The 14,309-nt window shown below is 33.2% G+C and overlaps 1 protein-coding gene across 2 annotated transcripts in view; it reads right to left on the reverse strand.

Moving 5' to 3' along the window:
- LOC108758369 (uncharacterized) overlaps positions 1 to 14,309 on the reverse strand; it is a 67,261-nt gene that overhangs the window by 7,174 nt on the left and 45,778 nt on the right. For both annotated transcript variants that reach the window (XM_018503277.1, XM_018503276.1), the window contains exon 6: positions 8,280 to 8,334. In XM_018503277.1, coding sequence (XP_018358779.1) covers positions 8,280 to 8,334 — 55 coding nt within the window. The remainder of the gene's footprint in view (positions 1 to 8,279; positions 8,335 to 14,309) is intronic.

Below are 14,309 nucleotides of genomic sequence, written 5' to 3' on the forward strand. Positions count from 1 at the left end.
GTATTTAAATTGATTTTCGAAATTTATTCGTTTGTATCGACAAAACATTATTATTAACATTAGTTAATAATAACAAAATCATAATATTGCATTAGCGTTATAATGTTATATTATTATTAGCTTTAAAATATTTATATGTAAATGAAATATTAATAACTTTTTACATTTTAAAGATTGATAGAAATACCTACATATGTGCAATGAATTAGAGGATCGCAATTTACTTGTAAATTCCTTATACAAATCGCGAGTTCGAAATAATAATGAAAGCATCTCGCGTCACATATATTAATATAATGGAAAAACGAGCAAATTTATTTTGAGCCGCCCGATGAAATGTTCGATCGAGTCACGAAACGAGGCCGCGAAAGTGAGCGAATGTTTCGTTCGCGTGCACCGCATACGTGAACTGCATACGCGATTTTATGGAAACCCGGTGACAGGAAGAGGTCACGATATTTAATCAAGTGACCTCAAATTAGAAAATGTACGATAAAAAACTCAAATTAAATGTATAAATAAAATAATTTTATCGTTAAGTTCGCTCTTCCATTGAATTTAACAAAAAAAGTCGTCATAGAATAAAACACTACGCGTACAGAGGAGAAAACGCTCTTTCCGCTTATTGAAAAAATAGGATACTGTCAGGGAAAACATCCTTAAGCCGATTATTCACAGGCGGATGCGCCTGCTTTGTTTGTTTATTCGCAGAGTCATTGACTTACCGCGGCGGTGCATTGATCCGAATTTTTGAAAGCACAAGATAAGCCGGCGGCAATACTTTATAAGTACATATAGTATGCAACGCATCATTAGCGTAGATAAGTACAGCACCAAGATAAGCGAGTACTCGAGCTAACAATTAGATACGAGCGCACGTAATCATTGAATGATGAATGACGGAAAGTATATTTCATTTTTTAATCTTTCTTCAATGTCAAAAGATATTCAAATCACACGTTGTAAGAACTTTCTCAATAGAACAAAATTGCTAATTACTTCATTACTGCAGCTGCAGTACTTTGTTGCATCGTCGAGTTTACATTAATAGTCTACATTAATACTTTTAATCAAAAACGTAACGAGTTTTTGGTTGAAAAAATGAGTGTGTCACTTTTGTGAAAACTTTATGTTCCCGCTAGAAAGCACACAGTGTAGTTTATTTAATAAAACGTTGATTGATTATTCCATATCATATGTTGCTTTATACGTAAATTAATATTGGACGTCAATTTTTATTTACGATGTTTTAATTCTACCTGGTATTTCGTGTATTTTCATCAAATAGTGTTTGGTTTAAGTTTATCGAAGCATGATGTACAGAAAGATGACGTTATGCATGACAATCGGAATCGGAAGCCCGTTACGCGATCACCTACTTACGCACGTCGTGCATCGTCAGCCTCGCATAGAAAATAATCACTGATCCCGATTCAATTTACAAGAGATTGCAACATAAGTTAACTTAATACTTATGTATATACGGAAGTACTGACCCCACGAGAGATAAGCCGATATATGCCTTTAGAAATAAAAATTTCTACGACTTGATCGTAAATTAAATTCACGATTAATGCAACTTTTCCCTTTACTTTAACCACCGATAAGATTTTTCTTACGTGAGTAGAGAAAATCAATATCATATATTAATGTCTTATTTATTTTTTATATCTTATTTACTTATTCATCTTACTTATTTATATCTTTTTAAGAAATAACGATATTATCGATATAAAGTAATTAAATTTTTATTTTACAATACAACTATTAATAAAATATCCAAACGAACAATTTATGTTTAAAATAGATATTAATAACGTTAAATATTTTTATAATGTTTTTAAATAGTTTTTATGACGTTTATTTATCAGTTTATATGCTAACGATTTCTGACGATTATTAAACGTATTTTAGACGTGATTCTGTTGCTTGGATAATTAATTAATTGTTCACACTATAACGTGCAGTCAAAATAAATTAATGTCTACTTATTAAATCTGAATTTTTACAAACTTTATCGAAATCCCGAGGATTCGGATTGAAAAATGATGCCTTAAGGAAAGTCGTGAAAGACGGCATATATATCGTATTCTGTCGAGTGTTCTTTTATTGCCCATTCATACACAGAATTGAAAAGAGACTGATAATACAAAGCTGAAGAAAGTGCATGCAGGTAACAGGATAACACGATTATATAAGAGCGCACGTGTCATGTTTATCACTTTATTGCACTTCAACAGAAATGATTGAATTTCAATCTACCGCGCGCGTAAAGTCACACGGTGATATAATTCTTTTATTACTACACGTGATTACGTTTCGATTCGACTAAATGACGTTGCACAACACGTGCTGCATAATCACAATTTAAAGATTTCAAATAAATATATTGCCAGGATATTTACTCAAAATCCTTTAATCTTACGTTACGTGCATCAAGTAATAATAGAGGCATAATCGATATCTTTATTTCGATGTTTCTCGGAATTCAAGAATCATTTTTTCTACAGTAAATAGAAATGCCTATACACATAAATTTGTATATTTTATAGTAGAATCTTTCGATGAAATATACAAAAAGGATATAATCGAAGGATTCGCGAATCAAAAAGACTCAGAATAAAATCTCAAGGGTCTCCCTCAAAAGATTTCGGGGATGTAGAAACATGGAAATATGATGATCTCAGAAAATGAGAACAATACAATTTCGGAAGAAAATCTAAAAATGGCGTCAATGAGATGTAAATCTTATGAGCTTTAAGTTCGTAAGAAATTGACCAACCACAATCGAATGGGAGAAGAATAATCAACTAATTGGTCAATTTCTTACGACTTAAAACTGAAAACTTAAGTTTTACGTTTTAAATCCTTATTGTAGATGTCGCTCAAGACAAAATCATGTAATTGTTAAACGTCCCAATTATTTACCGTTCCGATAAATGAGCTGTGATTTAAAAAACTCGAAGAAAATATCCAGTCAAAGTAGAATTTTTCCAGGCAATTATATTGTTTTACGATAAATAACAAAGTCTCACAAGAACAGGCATTTCGAAAAGTCCGATCGAGCATTTCTGATTCAGTTCTATTCGATTCAAAGATCTGACGTCGTAGCGGGCCAGTCAGTAAAGCGCTCTCTCGACGTGGGCGGCCCTTATTGTCGTCGCGAGAGGATCCGGACCGGATCCGGATTGTTGGATTTTACGAGCGGAAAGTGAATTTCGCGCCCGGGACGTCCGACGAGGCACGACGCGTCGTTAATCGCGTGCGGAGCGAAGCGTATTTTACAGCCTCATGCGGTAACATCAACCGTGGTCGCTTACCTCGAAGCGAAACGTCGAGGGAACATGTACGGATGTGCACAAGATAATAACGTTTGCGAGATCCGAATCGAAAGTTTACAGCCGCGAAATATATCCTCTACAACGACACTTTCCTCGATCTCTCGATAAGCAAAAACAGTAACTCTCACTTTCGATCTCGATGGCACGGCAATCTCGGATAGTTTAACGCAAACTATCGGAGAATTACAAAGCTATAGAACCAATCTCACTAACTTCAACTAACTTGATCGATTAAATTTCAATACTGACAACTGCAAAACTAAAAACATAACTTTCTGGCAGCTGTAAAGAACGACACATGGCATTAAAATAATTAATTTTATGTACTTTGATATCACACACACGTGCAGCAACAATAATAATTATTAAATAGTTCTTAGTACTTTCACCATGCCAGCAAATTATGCTTTCTGTTTTGCAGTTGGCAATACTGAAATTTAATCGGTCATTCTAGTTAATCAAAGTTGGTGAGACTGGCCCATAAAGGACTGTAAAATTTTATCTGAGTATCTCTGTCCATTCTAATTTTATCGTGATTTCACTTTACAATGGGTTAGTACACATTAAAGACTGCTTTATATAAAGAATCTAAATGCAGTAGCATAATATAATTAACTTTGATAATGAAATAATAAATATTCTATTAAATAACATGACAGTATCTCATACTGAACATTTAATCATTTGAAGCATTTATCGTATCTCTCTATCAACTCTGTTCTTCCTAATTTTACATGAAAAGAACAGTTTCGCTGAAGTATTAAAAAATTTAGCTAGAGATACAGATCTGAAAATAATTTTCTCAAACTATCAAAATATGCAGAACGATTAAATTAGTTGCTAGAATGTCAAAACTTTTTACATCATTGCTTATTATGTTTGAGATTCCTATATAATTATTTTGATGGCACATGAAAGTTATTTTTAGATCTGTATGTAGCTAAATTTTAATAAATACTTCATTGCAATCGTTCTTTCCGTGTATGGTGAATTCGCATTACACAGAATTTATAAATCCTGCGAATCTAAATGTAGGATAATAAATCAACTTTGACAATATAAAATAATAAATGTATATTCTGTTAAATAACATGGCAATGTTATTATTAAGCACTTAAACCGTTTAAAATATTTATATGCATTTAACTTAACTAATTTCATGTACAGCTTTTAGTATGGACTAAATTAATGTAATGCAAGTGACCAAATTATTAACATGCTTGTTGTATTGATAAGTTCTCGAAATTGTCCCGTATAAAAAAATCTCCCAATGTTTTACCTTTGTTAGATAGTTTGATAATTAAATATCGTATTGAAACTCCTCGCAATAAATTCATAAAACGGGCAGATAAACGATAACCTTTCGTTATCTTCAATCGCGATTACATGGCAAAATTTAGATTGTAAAAAAAACTTGTGAGGGGAAAAATAATGCAATCATAAGCATGGAAAATACATGATAATAAACGACGCTGCAGAGCCATCAAACAAGTTCTTATTAGCTTATTAAAAAAAATTATCTCCTCTCGTTAAATGAGCTCGGTTTAATCGCGTATTTTGTGGAGGCTTTAAACTCGAGTGAAACCGCACAGTGGTCAAAGTCGTAACAATTAAAGTCATAATCGCGGTTACGGTATAATCGCTAATTATTCATTAGCAATTAAAATCTAATTACGAAACTATCAGCGTATCGTACATTGCAGCGATAATTATTGTTATCCTTGAATCCTGGTGGATGAAGATTATTAGGCTCATCATAAGCAACGCGGTCACTTATGCTTTTGATCGCCTTACGGCTTTATTACGTAGTCTGACCGCGGATTAAATCAAAGATGACATAATGATCTAATAATCTGCGACGCGATACGGATCTGCGATATTCCGTTGTATCCCTATTCACTTCCTCCTTCCTACTTTCACCGCCGAGCTTACCTAACTTTATCATCGCTACACGCAATTGATTTCCAAGTAAAATAAAAACTGCGTAGGAAACGAATTTACAACAATAGAAGCGTTGCGAATTAACGCAGGCGTCTTTAAAGTTGACACAATAATTGTAAAAAAAAAAAGGAACATAATAAGTCCGTAAAAAGACTTTGACAAATGAAAGATAAAGGTAGAAAAAATATATCTAAGTAAAAGCCATTATTTAATTTTGTCATAAAATAAAATAATAGTTGCTTTTGTTCAGATATTTACTTCTTCTATCTTTATCTTTCATTCGTCAGACTATTTGTGAATAATCATTATGTCAACTTTAAAGTGTCCCCGCGTTAATTATTTTTATTTTGTTATAAAATAAATTAATAACACATTCCTTCGTCCCTTATTAGTGTCATAATTTGTTTAATCTTAGTTAAATCTCAACTTTCGAATTATAAATAATAAGTGTAATAACATCGTTATGTATTCAAATCACGAAAAATCAGGGGAAAAATTATCTAAGCAACTCATATTGCTCGAAAATTAAATGAAGTTTATCGGTAATAAATGAACACGATATACGATAAGAAAATTATACGGTGCGGGGTCATTCAAATTTCGGACAAAGTGTGTCCGAAGGGATTAATCTCGAGGCCGAGAGAGGAGCCGGGGACCTGCATGAGAGAGGACATGACGTGGCGGATCTCAAATTAACGAGTCGTGTGCGGAGAAGCGAGGCGGGAAGAAGAGGATGAGACGTGCGTAAGCCAGCTCGGGACGTAATTTTCAGGCAGATGTGCGGCCGCGGAAGGGAGATCATTGCACTGGCAAGGAGCAGCTGAAGTAGCGTGAGAAAATGCGGCCGGATCATCGTCGTCGCGTCGTTGCAGGCGCACGCGGTGCTCGTCCGCTGGCACTCGCTCGGGATGATAGTGACCGAAGAGCAAAGTCAGGGCCGTCGCAATCTCGCCGAGGACAAGGACAAGTGATATGTTACGTCACGAGAGAAAACATTCTTTCTACCTCATGGCATCTCGAGAATCATCAACCGTCGCTTCTGTTCTATGTTACTTATCCGGGAAATCCAGGTACTATATACAAGTGACTTCTGTGTTGTATCACGCTAATCACACCTGAATCTGCGAACTTTAGGTAGTATGATTTGCTCACTTTATATATTTATATAATTCAAAAACTATTATAGCCTTGACATTTTGATATTCGGATTTTCATCTCAAAATGATCTCAGGAATCTACTCTTAAATATTGTTAGGATCTTTATAGAATATCTTGTATAAAAGCGTGAATTACTCCCTGTCGAGCTTTGTGCCTTAAATAATTTCAGGAGGTTAGAAGTACGACAGGATAATTTGTAGACAGATTAGCAGCATTAACACGCATCTGTTTGTAACACATTTGACTTTGCGGTTTCTGGAGCAGTGATTACAATCGAAGAGACATTTTTTTTTGAAAGCTTGATAAGTAATTTTTTTTAATACTTTTTTTATTATAACAAAATTAAATATTAAGATGTTATAAAAAGATAATTGATATTATCATAAATTATGAAACAAAGACATAGATATCTATATTTTTGATATTTTTCTTATGCGATAATGTTAGAAACAAATAAATAAAACAAATGATTCCGAGTTCTAATATTTGCAATACTTTTTTAAATATTTGAATTGTTTTTACCTTATCATACAGTAAAAGAATAATAGTTATATATTTAATTCTGCAGAAAAATAGAAATTTGATTTTAAATTAAACGAATTGAAATTGAAATTGAAATTCAAAAAAGAGATAAATATGTGTTTGTTAAAAATAAGATCCTTTAATCTTCAAGAATGGGATAAACATATTTGCAAATAAAGAATAAATCCGCGAGCAAATATTGCGAGCGGCGCAATTATCGATGAAAATAGCTATGGTTTTTATGAAAATAACATATCGAACGCGACACACACACACACACACAATTAGATACACACGTGTCTCATAAGCGGTAATAAATACGCCAATATATGGCACGCTTGATTTACGAGTGGAAAACCGCACTGTAAATTATAGCCAGAGTTATAAAAACCAGGAGCTGTAAATTTCCAGAAGTGCAAAACGTCCCGAACATTAGAATTCAATTAGAACAATAATTAGTAATACATGAATGTCACGTTTCTCCTCTAAATAAAATCGCGTGTATTTTTTTATGTATGTAGTTCATGCATTTCGTACGCTATTAAGACTACTTCTAGAAAGAAAGACAGGGGAAACATTAGTTTCACGAAGTACTTAACACTAATGTAAAAATAGTGTAGAGTCGGCGATAAACTATGTATGTTAAATTGTGAAAGTTATCGTTTAGACTAAGTGACTAAATAAAAGCAACCACAGAAGTCTAAAAACAAAACTTCATTACTTATCATTCGTCATTAAAAACATTACTAGCTGCATATTAACAAGTAAGTTAAAGATAATTCGCACTTTACTCGCATTTATTCCTAATCCAAATAAATTTTAATTTTTATTAAAATTCTTAATAATTATTTAATGCAAGTTGTTGATAAATAAAGATCTTTCAGATAAATTTGTAGTGATTAAAATAACAGTATCTTTTTTATTAACTTTTACAGAACAGGAAAGCCACTATAATGGCGTTGAAAATGTCATATTTTGAGGCAAGGATACAATGAAATAATGAATTGCAAATCTTATCCAAAGAAAAGTTGTAAAAAAAGATGTTTTCAAAAATAGACTCAACCCTCTAGATCTATTAATATAGATTAAAATTTGAAAGATAAGGTCGAAAAACTTTCATACAGTCCTAAATTGTCTCATTGACGGACTCTTTTATGTGGGATTTCGTCAATGAAACTAAGGTACCCCGCTGAGTGTATCGAATGAATCTAGTCTCGTACGGTCGTCATCGTTGATTGCGTCTCATTACGATGGAATGAATGGGGAAGAAAAAATGCAGCGACGGGAAGATAGAAAGAATTACTTCAAGTGACTCACCGTTTGTGAAACCGTCGACGTCGTCCGAGTCGCACTTGAGACCGTTAGTAATCACCTGAAACACATACGTATACGTAAACTTGATTAACGGCGGCTTATGGTTACAGTTAAATAGAGAATCCAAGGAAAGAGATTCCAAGCATCTAACACTGAATGAGCTACTTAGTATATTAACAATTGTAAGTCTTTCACTTGAAAAACGATGACAAATTATGATGTAATTAGCGGATTGACCTATGAGCTTGTAATTTCATCGGCATCTAAATTAATCATCTAAATTAATTCTTGAAATTATTACAGCTGTTTGTTCACAATTTTCGCATTCTTCTCTAGCATCGCAGTCTTTAATTTATTAATTTTCATGATGTGTCATAAAATTTCGCTTTTCTCTATTATTAAATTACTCGTATCATTAAATTATTCGTTATGTATATAATTAATCTGTATACGGTTTTGTTGAAGTATCTAAAAATTGAGCGATACAGATCTGAAAATATAATTTTGTTTGGATCAAAATAATTTATGTAGGACGCTCAAACTGGTTGATAAAACGTTAAAATTTATTACAACATTGTCATCTACACTTAATAAAATTATCCAATAAAATTATTTTCAGGTCAGTACCTAGTTAAATTTTTATATATTTTAGCAAAAACTATTCTTTCCTTGTAGTATTAAATTACTAAAGAATCACGTTCGTATTATATTATAATCAATTAATTTTTAGTAATGTTTGTTCCACGAGTCTACAGAAATCTAACACTGGCCATTTATTACTGAAAAACAGTATAATTAATTATTTATTTGGAGTGCTGTTTTGTATTAAACAACAGTGGTTTAATATTAAAAATAAGCAAGTAATTATTGTCTTTCAGTATTAGTCAGATTATCTATTAGATTTCTGTAAGGGTTTTCTCGAAACGACCAACAAAGCACCACTTCTCCACTTTCGTATTAATTGCGCTCGAAGAAGCTCGGGGAAGAATCGAAAGCCGTGGGCGGCTTCCTGTCGTCATCGTCATCGATGATTTCACTGAGATATCGTTCTTACTTGGCCGTGCGCCAACGGGATTCAATTACAATTGCGATCGCGACTGCCGGGCTTTTGCGAAATGATTGCCATACGTTTCCACGGACTCGTGTAAAATCGGATAGAGCCACCGCTTCCGGCTGATCTCAGAGATGATGACTAGTAATTGCAGCGGTTTTCCATCCGGCATGCAGGCGTTCACCGCTACACAAGCGGTCGTCTATCATAATCACTATAAAGAATATATAAACATGACGAAAATCAAGTATTACGCATGGGAAACGCATGTTAATCGCGCTGAGATCAACCATCAAGCGTATACTAATGACATGGAATTAGTTATCTGTCTTGCGATGTAACGCGAGAGATACCTACAATCCTGGGAAAGCCGTTCTAATCCCTAAATACGCAATTTGTTTCCGCTATTCACACGAGAAAATCCTGTCGAGTTTCATGTAGGTCTTGCAACATGAAAGAAATAATAGAGAAAATATCTCTTACTGGTTGATACATCAAGCACAGATATTGAGGAAGGATTATAATTATCTTTACAGAAAATTGATTTACAAGAAAGAGAGAGAGAAAAAGATTGTTAAGCTATTTAACGCAGCTTAAACAAATTATGCAAAATCTTTATCATGTGCATAAAAAGTACGATTATCCTAAAATATCTAAAAATTTAGCTAGTTTTGAAGGATTATTGTATATAAAATTAATTTTGTTAAATTATCAAAATAATTACGTAAGAATTTCAAGCATGATAAGCAATACTGCAAAAAGTTTCACTATTGTAGCAACCAGTTTGAGTGTCCTATATAATTATTTTGTTCAATAAAATTCAGATCTGTGTCTAGTTAAATTTTTAGATATTACAACAAAACCGTCTTTTCCGTGTTTGTATAGATGTAATCTTTTAAGGAGGTACTGTGTAACTTAACCCTTCCGTCAATACATAATTTTTCACCTTTTCACTAACGTGCTTCACAAGATTTTCGCCGAAGATGTAAAAGTGAAAACGAGATGAAGTCTGTACAAAACTATCTGTTCTTTATTATTCGAATGTGAGAATTGTAAGCATCATAACAAAATTCTCACAAAAATGTAACAATTTTTATTGTTTTTTTATATAAAATTAGTATCCTGTGCATTCATTGAGGGATTAAAGAGATAAAAGACCTGTCAATGTAAAATTTATGCGTCAGAAACAGTCTCGCTATATAAATAGTTATGGAAAACGATGATTATCAGGTTCACGAAAGAGGCATCGTATCGAGCTCTGTCTGATAAGTAAATGAAAACATTAATTTACGATGATGCTTGAACATCACGACCAATGTTGAAGGACCGTGGTTATCGTTAACAGCTTCCGCCCTTGATTTCGATTGTTGATGGCGTTTCTTCGAATGCCACGCGCAAGTGGAAAAAATAAAGTAATAATAAACATTTGCAGCGTTATATTCGTCATATTGTCATGATTTTTTACAAAATATTTAAAATAATTTTACATCGATATGTGTATGACGATGTATTAATATGTTATATTTATTTATTTCAATGTATAATTAAACATTTCTTATTCATTAAGCATTAAGTATTTAAAATTTCAGGCAAATCTATGATTTATGTTTTATGTCATAACTTAAGATACAATTTAATTTACAGTTTCATATGCATGTATTCCATATATACGTATATATTCTGACTTTTCAAATATTTTTCATTTTATAGTATATAAAATTATACATAGAATTCTGTCATAAATTACAAATTACAAAAGAAAATTATCAAAATCGAGTAAATTTCATTAATCAGTAAAATCTCGTTAGAAGCTCGAAAAGACGATACGAAGAGAATAACGGAACAACGTTGTTCGCGCAAATCTTATAGAATGATTCTTTTACCATTCATATGCAAAGCTGCTGAAACTAATACTAAGCCGAGGTGCATGTAGGTAACAGGACAACAGGATTGTAAAAGAGCACACGTGCCGCTTTAGTCATTTCACTGCGACAGACAAAAAGCCTGATTTCGCACTATTTTTCCCGTACCCCTTTAACTTCTTCGGGAACATTGGCATATAAATATCGCTGCATTGATAAAGGTGATACAAGTAAAAAATTAGCATTAGAGTTGCAGCGATCAAATTTTGAAAACTCATGACATAATTTTAAAGAACACATACATGAAAGTATAACATAGAAAGAAAATGAAGTGTGTTACGTATATTTACTATTTCAATTGAAACATTGTTTAATTCAGAATTAAAAAAATGCTCTACTAAAAAGTAAGAAGTTGCTAATTTTGAAAGGTGTCACTTTTCTATCAACGCAGTAATATATCTATATATCTAGCTCTTTTAAAATTTTAATATTGCAACGAAGAAAAATTAACGATATATCAACCACAATGGCGCAATATTCTTAAATCTTTTCATTTCTTTCTTCTTCGTTTAATTACTGTGGAGTTAAAAATGAAATAAAATACGATTAAGGAAAAGATTAAAAATTACATTTTTGTAACTTTAGAAACTCATTTCTAAAAAGGCTGATTGTATGCGCATTTAAAACAATGAGATATGTAAGTCACAATCCGATCTGCTGATCATCTAGCCGATATATATTTACAAGGCGATCGCCACGATAAGTATTCTTGCATTATCGCGGTGAGGACTATACGAAAATCATCATTTTAATCTGCGAAAGCTGCTAGGTGAAAGAATCGGGTCACCTAACGAACACATTTAGACGTGAGAAAGAAGCAAACTGTGCCCGTCGAGAGTCAAGGAAAATCAGCTTTGCGTCGTGATTTGCACACAGTTCGACGTTTCTCCTCTTCGCTAAAACGAAACCACCTTATCACCGTATATAGACCGTAAGCAATTTCGCGGAGCATCCATCCACCGAGGTATTGTATGTAACTCGTTGCGGCGAAAGAATACATGTATAGCCGCTAATTGTACCCTCTCGCACGCGTTCAACCGCACGCGTTCAAAAAGTGTTTGGGTTTTCGCCCTCGGTTTGTCGACGGCAGCGTTGTTTAGATCGCGTGTGTTTACGTGTACATGCGGCTACGTAAACGAGTTTCGACTCGGATTCGGTGTGCCATATAGGGGGACCCACGCCGGGTGTTCTCCGGAAGGAAGTGGAAGGTATTAATATTTCTCGCACGACACCACCAGTACGGGGGGAACGGCAATTGTCGGCGATGGTTACTCAATCTACTTGCATTTGCGTCGCGGCGCGGCGGGGAAAAAGAACACAAAGCCGAGCTCCCAGCTGACCGAATTTGTTTGGAGGGATCAGCCCTTTGCAGTGCGGAAAAGACTTAATTATTAAAACAATTCTAGGAAAAGAGGAAGATAGAAATAGAAACAGAGAACTTCGTTAATGCATGTGGGAAACTTAACATCTTCGTATCGTATTTTTTATACATTTTAGTAGTAAGAAAACGTAGAAGAGTTGAACATTTTAACCGTAAGAAAATGTAGAAGAGTTGAACGAAAGCAGAACTTATAAAATTCAATTTCATTGATTCTAAATAAATGGTTCTAAATAATATTAAATCAATAAGAAAATTAATTATTGATAGAAATTATTTAAGTACATATATAAATATAGTTATTTGTGTCTGTGTGTGTGAATAAATATATATATAATTTAAGTATATTTATATAAATTATTTAAGTATTAAAAATAAGATATTTTTAATACTTTTTTAATTATTATTTGTCACTACTGCTGCATTGATTAATAGATATCTTATTGATAGCTATAAACTTTTACATGAAAAATTTATAAAATAAAAAATAAATTAAGGGCTACAAGCCAAGCTGGATCTTAATGCTAAAAATTACTAAACCATAAGTTTGTTATACAAACGTTTCAACCACTATTGGATCATTCTCAATGTTTAAGTTAAATACAATATAAAATTAACAGCTCATTTAAAAAATTTATACTGAATCATATTAAAACAAAAATTTGCAATCATAAACGATAACACTGCTGCGCATTCTCTGATTTTAGTTTTTATGCTTCGCTAGAAAGAAATGAATATATTAGTATATGTTTCAACTTTATCAGCGTTTCTCTTAAATTTGATACTTTAGGAAGAGAGAGAAAGAGCCATATTCAAGTTATCTCACTCGGTCTAAACCGATAATAACAATAGGAATGCGCAGTCTATTCTTATTATGTCTATGGATTGAACATCGATTATATCCATCCAATACTTTGCTCACATCTGATTATTCATAAGTAAAGGTTGACATTTTCACAATGTATATTCATCTGTAGTGAGTTGTTCATCTATACAGCCTTGGCTAAAAATATTATAGGTACCTTATAAACTATTATTTAAAGGTTTAGTTCAAAAATTATTCAAAAAAGATTTATAGTTCATAAAACCGATTTATTTACTGATGCTGTAAATTATCTTTTATTTCAAGAATCTTTTAAATTTATGTACAAGTCCGGTAACCAACAGGTAACAACGTAGATAAAAAAATTCCAGATAAATGGAAAAAATACAAATGTCTAATATTTTGATCAAGATTGTAGTATATACGAATATATACGCATTCCATCGTCACGACGCATCCGCTTGTTTCATTCAATGAGACACGCGTAACATCGCCTACAACAATGGGCCGAAGAAAAGTACATTTGCATAAACGCGGCGTGAATGTGATCATAACAATTCTACCTAAGCATTTTTTACGGTACGAAGTTCAAACGAGTTTTCTCCGCGGCTAATTGTAATAAGAGTAATCGCCGCGGCAAGTAAGATGAGCGCGAAAGGAAAAAATTGCGAGCCTCAGTTGCATCGTGTTTCAGAAAGTTATGCTCCTCGCGAAGATTATCCCGCAATTGCTTCCAACGTGATTCTCGTCTCATGGCCTCTTGCCTCCGTTTTATCGGAGTCGTCCCCGAAACGGCCAATTTAACGTTCAAACACCCGGCGCATAAAAGCACGCATTTTCTCTTCGGCACAGAGCGATA

This window comes from Trachymyrmex cornetzi, unplaced genomic scaffold (genome assembly GCF_001594075.2).
Source record: "Trachymyrmex cornetzi isolate Tcor2-1 unplaced genomic scaffold, Tcor1.1 scaffold156, whole genome shotgun sequence".
Taxonomy (NCBI): domain Eukaryota; kingdom Metazoa; phylum Arthropoda; class Insecta; order Hymenoptera; family Formicidae; genus Trachymyrmex; species Trachymyrmex cornetzi.